The sequence below is a fragment of the Myxine glutinosa genome, chromosome 1 (assembly GCF_964187855.1).
Source record: "Myxine glutinosa chromosome 1, kmMyxGlut1.1, whole genome shotgun sequence".
In the NCBI taxonomy this organism is placed as follows: Eukaryota; Metazoa; Chordata; class Myxini; order Myxiniformes; family Myxinidae; genus Myxine; species Myxine glutinosa.
In genome coordinates this window covers 55717333-55737598 of record NC_136261.1, presented here as the reverse complement: position 1 = coordinate 55737598, position 20266 = coordinate 55717333, and the positions used below count along the sequence as shown (strand labels likewise).

General features: G+C 40.5%; 1 protein-coding gene across 11 annotated transcripts in view; it reads right to left on the bottom strand.

Moving 5' to 3' along the window:
* The window catches only part of LOC137424418 (EF-hand calcium-binding domain-containing protein 4B), a 99951-nt gene that overhangs the window by 63891 nt on the left and 15794 nt on the right, over positions 1-20266 (bottom strand). For all 11 annotated transcript variants that reach the window (XM_078772029.1, XM_078772034.1, XM_078772014.1 and 8 more), the window contains 2 exons: positions 6048-6159; positions 4102-4282 (listed from right to left, as the gene is read on the bottom strand). In XM_078772029.1, the coding sequence (XP_078628155.1) occupies positions 4102-4282; positions 6048-6159 (293 nt within the window). The remainder of the gene's footprint in view (positions 1-4101; positions 4283-6047; positions 6160-20266) is intronic.

The window sequence follows — 20266 nt, the reverse complement described above, 5'->3', positions numbered from 1 at the left end:
CAAAAATGCTATTTTTTGTTTTTTAATTAATCAATAAATTGATTCGTTACTTACTTATAATCGATTCATTAAGTATTTATTTATTTCCATTCTCATCTGGGCATTATCTCAGGCACCTTTTGAGTTAGGAAGCTGATATTTGGACATGACAGTGACCAAGTGATTTGGCTGTAAATGGTATTTTTGATTTATTAATTAATCAATTAATCGATTAATTATTTTATTATTCGATTAATGACTTAATTAATTATTTTTAAAAGAGTTACAGATTCGGATGAAACGGTGGTGGTTTAGGTATTCTATTAGCCAATTGATTAATTATTTAATTATGTTATCATTATTTTTTTTATTTATTCATTATTAATCATTTATTTCTTTTCTTTCTCATCTGGGCAATGTCTCAGGCACCTTTTGAGCAAGGAAGCTGATATTTGGACACGACAGTGACCAGGTGATGTGGCTATAAAGGATATTTTTGATTTATTGATTAATCATTTAATCGATTATTTATTTATTTATTAATCAAGTAATTATTTAATTTTTAATTAATTTAATTATTTTCAAAAAGTTACAGCTTTGGATGAAACACTGGTGGTTGAGGTATGCTTTCAGACAATTAATTAAGAAATTATTTTACGATTGCTATTTATTGATTTTAATTGCACAATTACTCAATCAATTATTATACACCTCTCCCTCCCAATATCATCTCTATGTGCCGCGTGCTGGAGGATGTTGTTTATTTATTTGGCATGGGTGCGGTGAACTTTTGAATGTATCTGTACTTGTTTGTCCCTTTTTTCCCCCAAAATTTGAAATCGTATTCGATATGAAATCACATATGATCTTGAATGTGCAAAAGCTCCAATGGAAAAGACTACAAATGCAGCTCAAACGATAGCTGAAAGTGATAACAGAAGAAGATTGACTGTCGTTGTTGAGTCTTGTATTTCAATTATGATATCATTCATTTTTTGTGTATGTATAGGAGTTTTTTTTTTACTACCTATAATAATATATTCTGTACCATATACCTGACTTATAGAAGTACTAAATTCCCAGTGGTGTATTCCACAGAAATCTAATTGTTTCATCGCATTCTAATTCTTATCATTTTGACATATTGATGACATTATTATGCATATTCAGGACTTTCTATTTAATTTTACCTTTATTATTTTGAACTTTTTGTCTGTTATATTTCTTCTAATTAATAATTTTATATATATATATATATATATATAATTATGTATTATGAGCGTATGCTGGATCAGCACGTCACTGCGTCTCTTTGGACAACTCCTCAGCACCATCCCGACACACACCCAGTGGCGGATCCAGGGGGCGTGGTGCAGGGGGCAGAGCCGTAGATAGAGAGAGTTCGGTCAACCCGCTTTCAACTGGTCTGCCCTATGATTGGTTAAGCGCTGTCATGTGATTCACAGGCGCCATGTTGTTACCTAACCTCCGTAACTAGCAGAACGCGCATCGCATTGCATGCATTCGCTTACTGGAAGTTGGGATGGATGAGGGGAAGGAGGGATGGATGAGTGGAAGTTGGGATGGATGAGTGGAAGTGGGGATGGTTGAGTGGAAGGAGGGATGGATGCGTGGAAGGAAGGATGGAGAATGAGTGGAAGTTGGGATGGATGAGTCGAAGGAAGGATGGATGATGAGTGGAAGTTGGGATGGATGAGTGGACTTTGGATGGATGAGTGGAAGTTGGGATGGTTGAGTGGAAGGAAGGATGGATGATGAGTGGGAGTTGGGATGGATGAGGGGAAGGAGGGATGGATGAGTGGAATTTGGGATGGATGAGTGGAAGAAAGGAAGGATGGATGACTGGAAGGAGGGATGGATTGCCGTTTGAAGGAAGGATGGATGATGAGTGGAAGGAGGGATGGAGGAGTGGAAGGAGGGATGGAGGAGTGGAAGGAAGGCTGGATGAGTGGAAGGAGGGATGGATGAGTGGAAGGAGGGATGGATGAGCGGAAGGATGGATGAGTGGAAGGAAGGATGGATGAGTGGAAGGAAGGAGGGATGGATGATGAGTGGAAGGAAGGATGGATGAGTGGAAGGAAGGATGGATGAGTGATTGGTCTTCCACTCATCCATCCTTACTTCCACTCATCCATCCAAAGTTCCACTCATCCATCCCTCCTTCCCCTCATCCATCCCTCCTCCCCCTCGTCTATCCCAACTTCCACCCATCATCCATCCGTCCTTCCACTCACCCATCCCTCCTTCCACTCATACATCCCTCCTTCCACTCATACATCCCTCCTTCCACTCATACATCCCTCCTTCCACTCATACATCCCTCCTTCCACTCATACATCCCTCCTTCCACTCATACATCCCTCCTTCCACTCATCCAACCCTCCTTCCACTCATCCATCCTTCTTTCCACTCATCCATCCCTCCTTCCACTTATCCATCCCAACTTCCACTCATCCATCCCAACTTCCACTTATCCATCCCAACTTCCACTCATCCATCCCAACTTCCACTCATTCGCAACTGACTAAACAATGTATGAAACTCAGGAACATAAAAATAAACCCGTCCCTAATAGCAGTAAGTTGCATGCACGCTTGAACGCACGCGCGCGTGCACTTGACAATGGGTAACAACATGGCGCCTATTGTTTAGTTGGCCAAACTCTCTCTATCTACAGCTCTGGCAGGGGGTGCGCATCCCCCCCCCCCCCCCTCTGCAACGCAACGGCATGGATGTGCCGGAGGCATACTCTATGATTCACGACAAGAAGGACGCGCTCACTCAACTACAGTGAAATGCAGAAACTGAATTCTCTCTGTGGTTCGATCACGCTGAGGCCATGATAGATGATAGAATCTGTCGGAGGTGATGTCACAATGCCGAGAGTTGTAAAACAACAAATGCATCGTCCAAACACCGCCGCCAATACTCCCTTGCTCTTCTACCTCAGAAACATGTCCATTCCATTTCTCGACCACCTGAGCCAGGAAATGGACACCCGATTCTGTGCTGAAAATCGTGAAGGTGGTGATCTGTTTCTGCTGATGCCATCTGCGATAATCGCCGATACCTGCGACATTCCAGCCCGACATCAGAAGCTGTTGCGTTGGATGCCCCCCCCCCCCAGCGCTTTTGTCTCGTGCACCCCCCCCCCCCCCCCTTGTCTTGAAATTTCTGGATCCACCCCTGACACCACTGTGTGTGCTACGGAATGAGGTGTTTTTACGGTGGCCAGAGTGCAAATCCTGCCAACAACCTCCTTGAGGGATGACCCAGTACCCTGGTACTCATTTCTCCGACCTCGGAAGGATGACAGGCTGAAGTCAACCCCACCTTGTATTAATTCAACAGCTGAACGAGTTTCCAACTCAGGACCGTAGGATCCCAAGCCCACCGCCCTAACCATTCGGCCAATAATTATGTATAGGTGAAAAATTAATTTATTCAACTTGCAGTCATTATCAAAGACTACGACAGCAGATATAATAATTAATAATAATAAATTTTCCCAGACTCGTAAACTTTACACTTTATATTAAAACTGCACATAATCCGATATTAGCATCTATTTTTGTTATTCCTGCATATAAAATACAATATTTTGGATATTTTGTACCTCGATATGCCCCAAATTTGATGTAAGTTTGAGTAAAGAAAGGCAAGGATTATTGGGTTGAGAATATGGGGAAAAGAGAGTGTGAGGGTCACGTTCCCACTCTCCCAAGGGAACAAAATGCAAAAGGGTGAACCCCACAAGGGGGGTCGTTATTCCCCTTAGCTTGGCATGTGCATTATTAGTGGTGCTAGTAGGACAAACAATCCATCACTTGCATACATAGTAAGTAGATGGTTCCTCATAGTAATTATGCTTATTTTGGATTACCATTAAATGGCCTGAATTTATAGCAAATTTTGAACCCGTTGCTGTTGGAGTTTGAGAAGTTATGGAGTCAGGAGGTCACATGGAGCTGATCAATGGGACTTGCCTCCCACAAGCAGATGTAAGATGTCAGTTCCCCTTATTTTAATCCCAAGCACAGGCTGATGATAGGATAATAGAGAGGTCATAAACATTGGCTCGTACTGTAACATACCACTCACTTTTTGAAAGCATGAGAAACACCAAGGTTGTCCATCACCTCGTTGAAGTGCGTTTCTTCTTCGGCCGTGCTCACAACGTTTGCTTTATCCATCCAGTCATCATTCCAGCATGCAGTTCCAGAGGCTAGGCTGGTGTACCTGTCCAGGTTAAATGCGTCTCGTGGAGTTCCAGCGATCTTTCCTGCAAGCAGGTCAGGGTTTTTGTAAAAAATGATTCCGTGCAGTCAAGTCTGGGTCATTAAACCACATAATTCCTGGAAATTAACAGGTGATGGGTGCACAACTCAATAACTTGGTACTTCGCCAGCTGTATGATTATTACAGCCACATGAGAATGGGGCAAGGAGGGCTGGTTAATGGAGCAAGGTTGGAGGAGGGAAAGCTTATCAAATAAAAGTAGGTATGCACACATAATAAGGCAAAGGCATTACCCTCTTTTGGCAAGCCTGGTGTTGGCTTAACAGGTAAGGTAGCTTGCTTAACCCAAACTGAAGTGGGTGATTTTGAGCTTTTCATGATTGGGGGGGAGAGGAGGGGCCGGTTGAGGACGGGGAGGACTCAGTTCTCGGCCGTCGATTGTCCGATGAACTTGAAAATTTGCAAACGCATAGATCATCATGTAATGAATGTGATCTGATATTTTATTTTTCATAATATGTTAATTTGTCTAATTTTTCCTAATTCGTTATTTAATATGCAAATTTAATGTTTTTTTGCACAGAGACCAATTCTTGACGTTGGATACATGACATTGCATGAAAAGTGCGCAATATCAAAGAATTATGTTTCTCAAGTTGAAAATCATAATGTTTACTTATTATTTACGGTGAATGTTTACATTTCCATAAGTTATGAATGTGCAAATGACGTCTATTCACAAATTTGACATTTCTGAACATACAACGGGCAAAAAATTGAAAATATCAGACACTCCATTGTTTGTAGGTGGTGTTTTAGGACATGTGACTACTAATTGTCATGTGACACCTGAACCGTAAATCAGATTTGGACATATGTGGTATCAAAATGTGCGCAAGACCTTACAGAAAAAAGTCAAGGGAGGAGAATTCGAAATCCCCAGCGGTTGCGAAGCAATTGCGAAAAGTGTTGGTGGAAGGCCTCCATGCCCCCGTCCCGGTGAAGTTAGGTTTAAGATCTTAGGGTCTTGAGTTTGAACCCTTGTTGCCCATTAAATAACACTATTATTTGTTAATCGACTCAGCCTGTTATCCTTCAGATGTCAGCAGAATGAGTACCAGCTTACAGGAAACAGACACTGCATCAGTGGCAGAGCCACGCTCCCAGCAATGATGCAACCAGCACACAGGCTGAACGCAAAATTATTACGATTGCTCTCTTTTACATCTGATACTTTATTGGCATTTCCTTCTTTCGGAGTTTTATTCCGGTTATGCCGCTTTTGCCAAAACTGCCATTACATTTTTGTGCCCATGCCAAATTGCCCTAAGGGCATTTTCAAGTCAGCGAATTCTGATAGCCAATGAAAAGCTATGTATTAAAAAAAAAAAAAGCACAGCCTAATTCGCCCAAGTGATTTCAAACAGATTGTCATGGTGACAGAGGCACAGCACCAGGGGGTATGAAGCTTTGTGTCAAAATATTCCATTTTACAAGAGGAAATTTATCATGACTTTTACTACTTCTTTAATACCCCGAATTATTCTCACCTTCTAGTGGGATCTGTCGGGGAAAGTTTTTGGCCCAAGTCTTTCACAAGCTGGCTGGCCAGGCTTGCCGCTTGACTGAGGGTTAATTTTTACCAATACCAATAGGTTTTACAGTTGGGTCGGGAATCGAACATAGACTGTGCAGTGCAAAGGTAAGTTTGCTACCTCTGCACCATCCAGTTGCACAAACAACATAACATCATTGAATCAAAGCAACTGATGTGCATATACATACATTTACATTACAATGATACCAACCTAAGCCAAGTGCAAACTCCGCAAGAGTGATGTAGCCATTCCTGTTGGTGTCGAGTTTTTCAAAAACAACTTCAAGCTGTTCCGGTGAAAGTGACACTTCTTCTTGGAGCCTCTGTCATAAAATTGAAAGTTTAAAACGTTTAAATGACACGTTACTCTTAAACATCCATGCAATGTCTCAAAAAGCCTTTTGGGAATACTAATGAATCCAACAGAAATATTCATGGTATATACAGACTTGGCATTTAATATGGAATATATTTTTTTTCTTGACTTGGGTTTACTTTCTGAACACAGTATATCAATCTGGTGAGTTTCTTTTACGCTTCGGTAATTTCTTTATTAAAAGAACCATGTCACTGGTTGTCTGTCGCAGCAAGAAGTCAATAACTGGATTACATCACAGGTGGCATGACAAAATGTACGGACAGGTACATTTGACGATTGGCTTCACAATCGGGTATATAAGGGTTGTTGCGTTCTGTATTAGTGGAAAACAACTGCTGCAGGTCTGAGGCTGCAAAAGGCTGCAAAAGTTATTGCCGCTTCCTCTGGAGATGATCCGTCAACTCGACAATGTTGTTTGTCATGGAGTGGTGGCTTTACGAAATTCTGGCATGAAACAGTGTGCTATTGCTCGGCAGTATGGCATCACTCAAGGTCAGGTGTCAAAGATCCTGAAACGAAATGCTCAGAGGGGTGTCCCTACTCCAATACTGAGGCCAGGACGTCCCCGCAGAACCACAAGGAGGGATGATCACCAGCTGCACCGGCTAGTCCGAAATGGCCGTACCAAGTCAGCCAATCAGCTTAGGGCTGAGTGGCAGCAACTGACAAATGTGCCTGTATCCAGAAGGCTAATCAACCAACGACTGGTTCAAGCAGGCTATTGTGCCAGGCGTCCCCTGAGAAAGCCACACCTGACCAGACAACATCGCCAGCGCCGATTGCAGTGGGCCAGAGAGCACCGTCAATGGCAGCCAGGACACTGGAATCACGTGATCTTCAGTGACGAGTCTAGATTTCTGGTCTATCATCAAGATGGCCACGTCCGAGTGCGCAGACAAGTGCATGAAGCCGACAACAAAGATTGTATAGTGCCAAGAGTCCAAGCTGGAGGTGGTGGGGTGACAGTTTGGGCTGCTTTTCATGCAAGGGACAAAACTGACCTGGTTATTCTGAATGGAAACCTGAACCAGTTCAAGTACAGGGCCATTCTGGAAGAAACATTGCTTCCATTTGCTCGTGCAGCCTTTCAAGGAAACTTTGTCTTCCAAGATGACAATGCACGGCCTCATCGTGCTCGCATGATCCAACACTTTCTTGCTGACCGTGGTGTAGAGCATATGGAGTGGCCTGCCATGTCCCGGATATGAATCCGATAGAGAACTTGTGGGCAGAATTAACGCGTCAAATCGACAAGTTGGACCAGGGCCCGTATTCATAAACGTTCTTATGTTAAGTACACTTAAACTCCAAGTGTGACACTTACCTAGGACAAAGACTTATGTCGGTATTCATAAATGACCTTAAGTGTTACACCTCACTCAGTGTGACACCTAAATATAGGCATAACACCTCACCGTTTTGACTGGCCGTTGCTGGGGTTAATGATCACATTTCTTGCACGATTGTGTCAGTTTCTGTGGTTTGGCTGAGTGCCATGACATAAGGACTGGACTACATAACTGGGTTCAAAACCAAATACTATTATTTAATGCTGTTGTAAGTCGCTAGGAAGACCGTAGGCATTCTTTCCACCCTTAATCATGGCAGGGAACATTACGTCCATGAAGCGAAAGAAAAATTTCACTGATGCTGAAAATTTTCGGCTGTGCAAAGAGTATGAAAAGCATATTGGTGTCATCGTATTGAAGTTTTCTGCCGCCGTTTCGAACAGAAAGAAGAATGACGCATGGGTTAGGATAACCGAGGCCATGAATAGAAGAAATTCTAACATGGTAAGGAGTGACAATGACTACCAAAAAAAATGGCAGAACATGTGCTCAGTTATGAAAGATGAATACCGCGTGTACAGAAAAGAACTTGTACAGAAAATAACTTGCCAAAACCTTAAGTTCCCTTGGCAATGCGTGGTTTCGCAATGTCAATGGATCAAGATCATCACCAATAACATCAATAACATCCAAAATCGTTTGCCGGTCAAGGCGGTATCGTTGGTATAGTTCGACATCATCGTACTCATCTAGCGGATGAAGTCGGTCACGAAATACTTGTTCTCAAGGAATTGTACGCCATTGAACCAGCCGTTCTTGTGCTATTAGAAGCAATGCAACCATTCCTCTTCGCTCTCTGGTCGAAAGTGGACAGAATACACAGTGTGTGGCCAACTTAGGTTCACTTAAGACACCCCTGGAGGTGTCTCAAATATAAGCATGAAGTTGAGTGTAATACATTAGGTAAGTAGCATATTGAATACCACTTGTTCGGAAAACCTAAGTAAGGAGGTACTTAAGTGTTATACTTAGACTTAAGTACGTTTATGAATACGGGCCCAGCAGCCTACCTCTGTGCGTGAATTGCAGCAGGCTATTGTCACTGCATGGCAAGTGATTCCTGTCCAAACCTTGGCAAATCTCGTGAACAGCATGCCTCAACATTTACGTGCTCTGTGAATGCTCGTGGGGGTCACACGAAGTACTGAACTGTAATTTTGCTGTCTGTAATCCCAGTCATAATTGTACACCACTCCTTTCCTATGCCATCTCCAGGCACTGCAAAACGTCATTGCCGAGCACCGAAGGGGGCTCAGCAGTGACGCATGCTGAAAGGGAGTACTCAGTTTTCACTCTGGTTGTTGAACACCGCTCCTTTCCTATGCCATGTCCAGGCACTGCATAATGTCATTGCCCGGCACCGAAGGGGGCTCGGCAGTGACGCACGCTGAAAGGGAGTACTCAGTTTTCACTCTGGTTGTTTGTTGTACACCGCACCTTTCCTATGCCATCTCCAGGTGCTGCATATCGTCATTGCCGGGCACAAAAGGGGGCTCGGCAGTGACGCACGCTGAAAGGGAGTACTCAGTTTTCACTCTGGTTGTTTGTTTTCTTGCTTTCTTGTTTTCTTGTTGTACACCGCTCCTTTCCTATGCCATCTCCAGGCATTGCAAATCATCATTGCTGGGCACCGAAGGGGGCTCGGCAGTGACGCACGCTGAAAGAGAGTACTCAGTTTTCACTCTGGTTGTTTGTTTTCTTACTTTCTATCTTTCTTGTTTGTTTGTTTGTTTGTCTGGGCGATATCTCAGCCATCGTTTGAGCAAGGAAGTTGAAATTTCGGCACAATAGTGAGCAAGAATTTTTGAATTTCGAAAATTTTGAAAAAAAGATTTTTTTTTTGGATTAATCAATTAATTGACGAGTTATTTAATTATTAGCGATTAATTAAGTACTTATTTAATTATTTAAATTTCATTTCTCTTCTGACCATTAACTCAGGCACCTTTTGAGTTAGGAAGCTGATATTTGGACATGCCAATGACCAGGTGATTTGGCTGCAAAGGCTATTTTTGATTTATTAATTAATCAATTAATCAATTAATGGATTAAAAATGTAATTATTTGATTAATGACAATTTTTTTTTTTTTTAAGTTACAGATTCTGATGAAATGGTGGTGGTTTATGTGTTCTCTGACCGAATTGATTAATAATTTAATTTTTTATGATTATTATTTATTTATTTTCATTATTAATCATTTATTTATCTTCTTTCTCATTTGGCCAATATCTCAGGCACCTTTTGAGCTCAGAAGCTAATATTTGGACATGAGTGACCAAGTGATGTGGCTATCAAGGATATTTTTGATTTATTGATTAATCAATTAATCAATGTATCGATTAATTATTTAATTATTCGATTAATTACTAAAAAAAATTTTTTTTCCCCAGTTACACATTCTGATGAAATGGTGGTGGTTTATGTGTTCTGTGACCGAATTGATTGATAATTTAATTTTTTGATGATTATTATTTATTTCTTTTCATTATTAATCATTTATTTATTTTCTTTCTCATTTGGCCAATATCTCAGGCACCTTTTGAGCTGGGAAGCTAATATTTGGACATGACAGTGACCAAGTGATGTGGCTATCAAGGATATTTTTGATTAATTGATTAATCATTTAATCGATTCATTATTTATTGATCGATGAATTACTTATTGATTAATCAATTAATTATTTAATTTTTTATTAATGACTTATTTGATTAAATTTCTAAAAGATACATCTTCGGATGAAGCACGAGTGGGTTTGTTATGGTATTAGCCAATTGATTAAGAAAATATTTTGTGATAATCTTTTATTGATTTTAATTATACAATTAATCAATCAATTAGTGTACACCTCTCCCTCCCAATGCAGCCTCTATGAGCTGCACTGCGGTATTGCCGGGCGCCGGAGGCGGCCCGGCAATGCCGCGCTGTAGGATATTTAATTATTTGGCATGGGGGCGGTGCACTTTGAATGTATGTGTACTTGTTTGTTTGTTTGTTTGTCCGGGCGATATCTCAGCCATCCTTTGAGCTCGGAAGCTGAAATTTTGGCACAATAGTGAGCAAGTCCTTTTTCAAAAACTGTATTTTTTTGTTTTTTGTTTAATCAATTAATTGAGGAGTTATTTAATTATTATCGATTAATTAAGTACTTATTTAATTAATTAAATTTCCTTTCTGTTCCAGCCATTATCTCAGGTACCTTTTGAGTTAGTGAGCTGATATTTGGACATGCAAATGACCAGGTGATTTGGCTGCAAAGGCTATTTTTGATTTATTAATTAATCAATTAATCGATTAATTATTTATTGATTAATCAATTAATTATTTAATTTTTTATTAATAACTTATTTAATTACATTTTAAAAAGATACAACTTTGGATGAAGCACTAGTGGTTTAGTTATGCCAATAGCCAATTGATTAAGAAAATATTTTGTGATAATCTTTATTGATTTTAATTATATAATTAATCAATCAATTATTGTACACCTTTCCCTCCCAATGCAGTCTCTATGAGCTGCACTGCGGTATTGCCGCTCTGTAGGATATTTAATTATTTGGCATGGGGGCGGTGTACTTTGAATGTATCTGTACTTGTTTTCTTTCTTTCTTGTTTTTTTTTCTTTCTCGTTTTCTTGTTTGTTTGTCCGGGCGATATCTCAGCCATCCTTTGAGCTAGGAAGCTGAAATTTCGGCACAATAGTGAGCAAGTCCTTTGTCAAAAACAGTATTTTTTGTTTTTTGATTAATCAATTAATTGATTAGTTATTTAATTATTAGCGATTAATTAAGTACTTATACATTTCCTTTCTCTTCTGGCCATTATCTCAGGCACCTTTTGAGTTAGGAAGCTGATACTTGGACATGCCAATGACCAAGTGATTTGGCTGTATAAGATATTTTTGATTTATTGATTAATCAATTAATCAATTAATCCATTAATTATTTAATTATTCGATTAATGACTAGTTGTTTTTTGTTTAAGTTACAGATTCTGATGAAATGGTGGTGGTTTATGTGTTCCATTAGCGAATTGATAAATTCTTTCATTTTTTTATGATTATTTATTTATTTTCATTATTAGTTAATTATTTATTTTATTTCTCATCTCGGCAATATCTCAGGCACCTTTTGAGCTCGGAAGCTGATATTTGGACATGCCAATGACCAAGTGATTTGGCTGCAACGGGTATTTGTGAATAAATAATTAATTAATTGATCAATTAATTATTTAGTTATTTGATGAATTACTTCATTAACTAATTATTATAAAGTTACAGATTCGGATGAAATGGTGGTGGTTTATGTGTTCTATTAGGCAATTGATTAATTATTTAATTTTTTTTACAATTATTATTTCTTTATTTTCATTATCAATCATTTATTTATTTTCTTTCTCATCTGGCCAATATTTCAGGCACCTTTTGAGCAAAGAAGCTGATATTTGGACATGAAAATGACCAAGTAATTTGTCTGTAAATGGCATTTTTGATATATTGATTAATCAATTAATCGATTAATTTTATTCATTGATTATTAAATTAATTATTTAATTTTTTTATGAATGACTTTTTAAATTGATTTTCTAAAAGTTGCACATTCGGATGAAGCACTATTGGTTAAGAAAATATTTCATGACAATCTTTTATTGATTTTAATTGTGCAAGAATCAATCAAATATTGTGCACCTCTCTCCCCAAATACAGTCTCTATGAGCTGCACGGTGGTATTGGCGGGCGCCAGAGGTGCCCTGGCAATGCCGCACTGTGGGATATTTAATTATTTGGTGTGGGGGCAGTGGACTTTGAATGTATCTTTACTTGTTTAGCTTTTGTTTTTGTTAAAAAAATTTTGGCTAATGTGCAAAATAAAGAGATACTTCTGAAAAACGTACAGAAGTTTAACACAGTACTGTCAATGAATTTTTTTTTTTTTTTTGTGTACAAGATCGAGGCTCGTGAAAGAGCTAACATTAATCACACAACAAGACAAACCGACACACAAAACACAAAAAACAAGGGGAGCGGCAGACAAGATGGGGAGAGAGGGGGAAGGACACAAACACAACATTTGAGAGCAGGGACATCGGGAGGACTTGGGGGGAGGTGGGAGAGGAAAAAAACATATGAACACTGCAAGGACTCTGGGGTGAATTACCGGGGGTAGAAAAGATCAAGGTTTTCGATGGGGGAAGATAAGTGATGGTGGTGAACAGCTGTTTTAAAGACCTGGAGGGAGGAGTGCGATTGAAGGGAGCGGGGGAGTTTGTTCCAGAGGCGGGAGAAAAGGGGAATGAAAGAGTGAAGGTGAGCAGAGAGCCTAGACTTTGGCAGTTTAACCATAAGAGGGTTGCAGGCAGATCTTGTGCGACCTGAAGGAATATTGGGGAGACAGAGCACAGAGAGAGCTGGGGGAGCAAGGCTGGAGAGGAGTCGGTAGAAGACAGAAAGACCACCAACCTGCCTGCGGTGAGTGAGTGAAAGGCCCTCGGAGTTGACTACATCGCAGGAGATTCCAATGATTCTGAAAGCTTTGGCCTCAACAGCGTGAAGCCGAGCAAAGTGTGAGGCAGGAGCACCAGCCCAGAGGGGGGAACAGTATTCCATTGAGCTGCGGATGAAAGCCTTGTATGTGGTGAGGAGCTCAGGTGTGCCAAGGAAGGACTTCGCACGACGGAGGATGCCCAGTCGGCGACTGGCTTTGGAGGCCAGCTTGGAAATGTAGTTTTCCCACGAAAGATCATGGCAGATAGTGAGACCCAAAAGCTTGAGCGACAGAACTTCTTGGAGAGGATTGTTGAGAAAGTAGATGGGAGGGTTGTCCAGTCGGTCCTTTCGGAGAGACATTGTAAGAGTGTGAGATTTGTCAGGATTGAAAGACATGTTCCACTTGTTTGACCAGTCTGTGATTTTGTCCAGGTCTGCAGAGAGTGAGGAGGCTGCACACTGCCGATCTGAGGGATGAGGAATGGAGCGGCAGATAGTGGAGTCATCAGCAAAGAGATAGAGAGGATTTTCCAGAGAGTCGGAGAGGTCATTGATGAAGACCAGAAATAGCACAGGGCCCAGAACACTACCTTGGGGAACTCTAGTCAGAACAGGAAGGGAAGATGAGAGAAATCCATTCAGGGCCACACGTTGGCTACGACCAGAGAGGAAATCCGCAAGTCATGAGTGGAGATTTCCCTGAATACCATTGGAGGTGAGTTTGGTGAGCAGAGCTGGGTGCCAGACCGTATCGAAGGCACGGGATATGTCAAGTGAGACAGCTCTGATTTCCTGTTTGGCATTGAGGACCTCCATCCATTGTTGAGACAGCAGAAGCAACATGTCCAGAGTAGAATGACCTGGTCTGAATCAAAATTGATGATCAGAGATCAAGCCATTGGAGAAGAGGAAGGATTTGATATCTGAAGCAATGATGGATTCCATGACTTTGCTGATAATTGGGAGCAGGCTGATTGGTCTGTAGTTGCAAGGATCTATTTTTGCACCTTTTTTGTGTAAAGCAGTAATGTTTGCTGATTTCCAAGATGCTGGCAGATGACCTTGAGCAAAAGAGAGGGTGAAAAGAACAGAGAGAGGGTGAGATAGAGCGGCAGAGCAGGATTTTAGGACCCGAGGGCTGATGCCATCTGGTCCAGTTGCAGAATCAGAGTCGAGGTTTGATAAAAACTTCTCCACCTTCTCAGGAGAGAAGGACACAGACCCCAGGAGCAGTTGGGTTCGACTGGGAAAGGTGGGAACAGAGAGAGATGGGTTTGGGACACAAGATTTTGAGGCAAACACAGAGTTGAGGCATTCGGCTTTGTCATGTGCGGTGTCAACTGTGTAGCCATTTGAGGTAAGGGAGGGGATGGAGGGGGAACAAACACCAGAAACGGATTTGACCAGACGCCACCAGGATTTGGAGGAAGGAGACAGGTTTGAGAGTTCAAACTTGAGTGTGGAGAGATAGTGCTTCCTGGCACTCCTGAGGGTAGAAACACACGTGTTTCGAGCTTGGTGGAAGGAACTGAGATTGCCTTCAGTTGGATTTGCCTTCCAAGTCGCAAAGGCAAGTTGTTTCAGGGCAACTGCCTCACCACAAGATTCAGTGTACCATGGACGGGAGGAAGGGTAAGACAACTGAAGACGAGATGGGATAAATTTGTGCATGAGAGAGAGCAGTTTGCTTTGGAAGAATTCCCAGGAAGAATTGATGTCAGAGGCATTAGAGATGGGAGACCAGTCCATTTGATTGATGGCTGCTTGCAGACCGTGCCAGTCGGCCTGAGTGAAATGCCAGACTCGTCGGCGCTGAGGAGGCTCTCTGAGAATGGCCAGTGAGATGTCCACTTTAACAAGCACATGATCAGAAGAACCGATTGGAGCAGAAGAAGAGCAGCAGACATTTGCAGGGAAGTTAGTCATAACCAAGTCCAGAAGAGAAGATACTCCATTGACTGAGATCTGGGTCGGGAAATTGACAGATTGTGTCAGTCCCAATGAGTCGCAGAAGTCCTTTGCTGAGGTGCCATGGCTGGTGAGAGATGAACCCACACCCAGCCAGCTGGCATGATGACAGTTGAAGTCGCCACATATGAGGAAGAGAGAGTTTGGATGAGTTGATAGAAGTTGGTCCATGTTGTCCGACAGAGAAATGTAAATGGAGTCATCACTGTTTGGAGGACGGTACAGAACACATATGAACAAAAGGTGGGAGCGGAGAGGAAGCCGTAGCCAGAGGTACTCCTGTGGGTGGGGTTGAGAGAGAGCAGTGGAGGGAGAGTGAGGAAGATAGTTTTTGATAAAGATAGCCACCCCACCACCAGGACGAGGATCAGGTCTATCGTACCGGAGGAGGGAGTAACCAGGAAGAGATAATTAAGGAATCAGAGACATCTTGAAGGAGGAAAGTTTCTGTTAAGCAGATCAAGTCTGGATTTTCAGAAGCAACCTGAATGGAGAGATCAATCAGGTTTGAGCGAAGGCCCCAGATGTTTGAGGTCCATAGCGTTAGTGAGGAGAGAGGGGGAGCATCGGGTGCAGGACAGGGGAGGGGAGGGGTAGGGTCAGATGAAGGGTGAGAGGGGGATGTAGGAAGAGCAGTTGATAGTGTGTCAGAGATTACAGAAGAGTTACAAGAAAGGGAAGGATGAGGAGGACGAAAGGTTTGATGGTGATGGAATGAGGCACAGTGAGAGTTTGTTTGAGGGGGGGGGGGGCAGAGGAAAGTAGAAGGTTGGGGGAGGTGGAGGTATGACATAGGAGGGAGAGGAAGTGGGGAGGAGGCAGCTTTGAGAAGGAGGTGGGAGGAGGGAGAATTTGGGAGGGATGGTTGGGGGGGAGATTTGAAGGGGAGGGGCAAGGGGGGAGTTTAGAAAGTGGATGATTAATGAAAGATGAACATATATAACAAATTGGGTTTGTTGTGATTTTCAAGTTAGCGATTCGTTTAAGAACGATGGAGGAGGGATGGAATGAATGAGAATTTAGAGCATGGAGTGATTTGGAATCATAAGAGATTGAATATTTTTTTGAAATGGAATGAGTTGAAGAGGAAATTGAAAGGAGCCTTTTAAATAAGAAGAAAAACAGCGTGTTGTAATCAACCACTGAATAAAACACTGAAGGGGATAGTTGAAACATATTTAAACAGAACTGTGAAGAACAATCTTATATTCACAAAAATACCAATGGGGAGAGGAAGCCTAGAGCGACGACCACGAGTCACTTGAACAGGGCAAAAGGTGGAAGGCAAGGGGAAAATGTGGGCGGGGCGAGACAGCGCACGTGGGCAGAGGCAAAAGCACACGAGGAGAAAGGGAAATAAACGTTTTTTTTGTTTGTTTTTTTGTTTGTTTTTGGGGTGGGGGGGGGGGTGTCGGGGTTACAACGTTAGACAAATAGTAGATGTTTGGTGAAGCTTGGTGGAGAAGGGGAAATCAAAAAAGCTAGCAAAACAGTGAAGGAAGGAACAACCTTCGATGGGGGAAGCCTGAGGCTGCAAGGCCTTGCTCGCGACGCAACAAACAAACGATTAATTTATGAAAGATAAACACCGAGAAACTTCCAAGGGGGACACTATAAGTTCACACACCGAACGACAAATACAGTTTCGACAAAATACAATTGTGAACAGACTTAACTTTGAAAAATGTGGAGACCGTGTGGACCGTCGAAAACCCCTGCCACCGTCTCCAAGATCTCGCGAGATCTCAATATCAATATCTCAATATCAATTGATTTCAATATCAGTTTACATCACTTTCAAGGATCAATTTATTTGCTTCGAAATGTCAAATGTGGTTTTTGTTTCTTTTAAAAGTCACATTAACAAAATCTAGAATAATTTCAACACAAGTAAAGATACATTCAAAGTACACTGCCCCCATGCCAAATAATTAAATATCCTAAAGCGCGGCATTGCCGGGCGCCTCTGGCGCCCAGCAATACCGCAGTGCAGCTCAGAGACTGCGTTGGGAGGGCGAGGTGTACAATAATTGATTGATTAATTGCATAATTAAAAACAAAAAAGATAATCATAAAATAGTTTCTTAATCAATTGGCTAATAGAATACATAAACCACCACCATTTCATCCGAATCTGTAACTTAAATTTTTTAAATTAATTAAGTCATTCATCGAATAATTAAACAATTAATTGATTAATTAATTAATCAAGAAATCAAAAATAGCCTTTACAGCCAGATCACTTGGTCATTGTCATGTCCAAATATCAGCCTCCTTGGTCAAAAGGTGCCTGAGATATTGCCCAGATGAGAAATAAAATAAATAAATATTTAATAATGAAAATAAATAAATAATAATCATAAAAAATTAAATAATTAATCAATTCACTAAAAGAACACATAAACCATCACCATTTCATCAGAATCTGTAACTTTAACAAAGCCATTAATCGAATAATTAAATAATTCATCGATTAATTGATTAATTGATTAATCAACAAGAAAGCAAGAAAACAACCAGAGGGAAAACTGAGTACTCCCTTTCAGCGTGCATCATTGCTGAGCCCCCTTCGGTGCCCGGCAATGACGTTATGCAACGCCTTGAGATGGCATAGGAAAGGTGCGGTGTACAACAAGTAAAGATACATTCAAAGTACACCGCCCTCATGCCAAACAATTAAATATCCCAAAGTGCGGCATTGCCGGGGTGCCTCCTGCGCCCGACAATACCGCAGTGCAGCTCATAGAGACTGCATTGGGAGGGAGAGGTGTACAATAATTGAATGATTAATTGTATAATTAAAATCAATAAAAGATTATCACAAAATATTTTCTTAATCAATTGGCTAATAGCATAACAAAACCACTCGTGCTTCATCTGAAGATGTATCTTTTAGAAATTTAATTTAATAAGTCATTAATAAATAAAAAAATAATTAATTGATTAATCAATAAATAATTAACGGATTAAATGATTAATCAATAAATCAAAATATCCTTGATAGCCACATCACTTGGTCACTGTCATGTCCAAATATTAGCTTCCTAGCTCAAAAGGTGCCTGAGATATTGCCCAGATGAGAAAGAAAATAAATAAATGATTAATAATGAAAATAAATAAATAGTAATCATTAAAAAATTAAATTATTAATCAATTCGGTTATAGAACACATAGACCACCACCATTTCATCAGAATCTGTAACTTAAAAAAAAAATTTTTTAGTCATTAATCCAATAATTAATCGATTAATTGATTAATTGATGAATTTATAAATCAAAATAGCCTTTGCAGCCAAATCACCTTGTCATTGGCATGTCCAAATATCAGCTTCCTAACTCAAAAGTTGAGTACCAGTTCACTGGTAATTCCCTGTTTGTCGTTAAAGGCGGCAAAAAGGGTTGGCGTCAGGAAGGGCATCCGGCCGTAAAACATTGCTTCAAATAGGGGACCGAAAAACAACAACAACTGCGGTTCCCGAAAAAGGCCAACCCCCGCTTTGCGGGGAAAAATGGCCTCTAAAGGTTGTTTTTTTTTTTTTTTTAAACTCAAAAGGTGCCTGAGTTAATGGTCAGAAGAGAAAGGAAATTTAATTAATTACAAAAGTACTTAATTAATCGCTAATAATTAAATAACTCCTCAATTAATTGATTAATCAAAAAACAAAAAATAAATTTGACAAAGTACTTGCTCACTATTGTGCCGAAATTTCAACTTCCTTGCTCAAAGGATGGCTGAGATATCGCCCGGATAAACAAGAAAACAAGAAAGCAAGAAAACAAGAAAGCAAGAAAACAACCAGAGAGAAAACCGAGTACTCCCTTTCAGCGTGCATCATTGCCGAGCCCCCTTCAGTGCCCGGCAATGACGTTTTGCAATGCCTGGGGATGGCATAGGAAAGGTGTGGTGCACAACAAGAAAGAAAACAAGAAAACAAACAAACAACCAGAGTGAAAACTGAGTACTCCCTTTCAGCATGCGTCATCGCCGAGCCCCCTTCGGTGCCCGGCAATGACGTTATTCAGCGCCTGGAGATGGCATAGGAAAGAAGCAGTGTACAATAATTCCAATGAACTTTTGCTTCTAAGTCATCTTGAAAAGTAAGTTCACCCCACCAAAAAAAATATTCCATATTAAATACCAAGTCTGTATGTATATTACCTCCACCATTGAAGGTGGATGGAGGTTATGTTTTTATCCCTGTCTGTCTGTTTGTCTGTATGTTTGTCTGTATGTGAATCTCATACAGGTCACAATTTTAAACCGATCTTCACGAAACTTCTCCAAATGGTAGAATTGGGCATGAGGAAGAAACCAATATCGATTTTGAGCTCAAAGGTCATCTTGATGTCAAATTTCTATAGTTGCCATTTTTCATCCAATTGACTTAAAAGTTGAACAACGGCATTTGCATATTGGGTCACTAATTTGGGAAACCAACTATTTTGAGGTCAAAAGGTCAAAGGGCAACTCAAGGTCAAATTTCTAAAATCCATTTTCATTTTAAAAATCCACAATTTTCATCCAATTGACTTGCAAATTAAGCAGCAATTGCTTCATGCCTCACTGAATTGGGAAACCAAATATTTTCAAAGGTCAACTCAAGGTCAAACTCCTAAAATCATCAATTTTCATGTGAAAAATTGTCAGTTTTCATCAAATAAACTTGGGAATTAAAGAGCAATTTGATATTGTAAACCAGAATTGGAAAACCAACTATTTTAGGGTCAAAAGGTCATAGGTCAACTCAATGTCAAACTTTTTAAATCATTAATATTCGTTTGAAAATTGTCCATTTTCATCCTATTAACTTGAAAATTAAACAGCAAATGCATAGTGCATGACTGAATTTGGAAAGCAACTATTATTGAGGTCAAACGGTCAAAGGTCAACTCACGGTCAAACTCCTAAAACCATCAATTTTCATCTGAAAAACTGTCCGTTTTCATCCTATTAACTTGAAATTAAACAGCAATTGCATAGTGCATCACTGAATTTGGAAAGCAACTATTCTTGAGGTCAAAAGGTCAAAGGTCAACTCAAGGTCAAACTCCTAAAATCATCAATTTTCATCTAAAAATTGTCAATTTTCATCATATTAACTTGGAGATTAAACAGCAATTGCATAGTGCATCACTGGATTGAAAAACCAACTAGTTTTGAGGTCAAAAGTTAACTCAAGGTCAACTCAAGGTCAAACTTCTAAAGTCATCAATTTTCATCTGAAAAATAGTCAATTTTATCCGATTCAA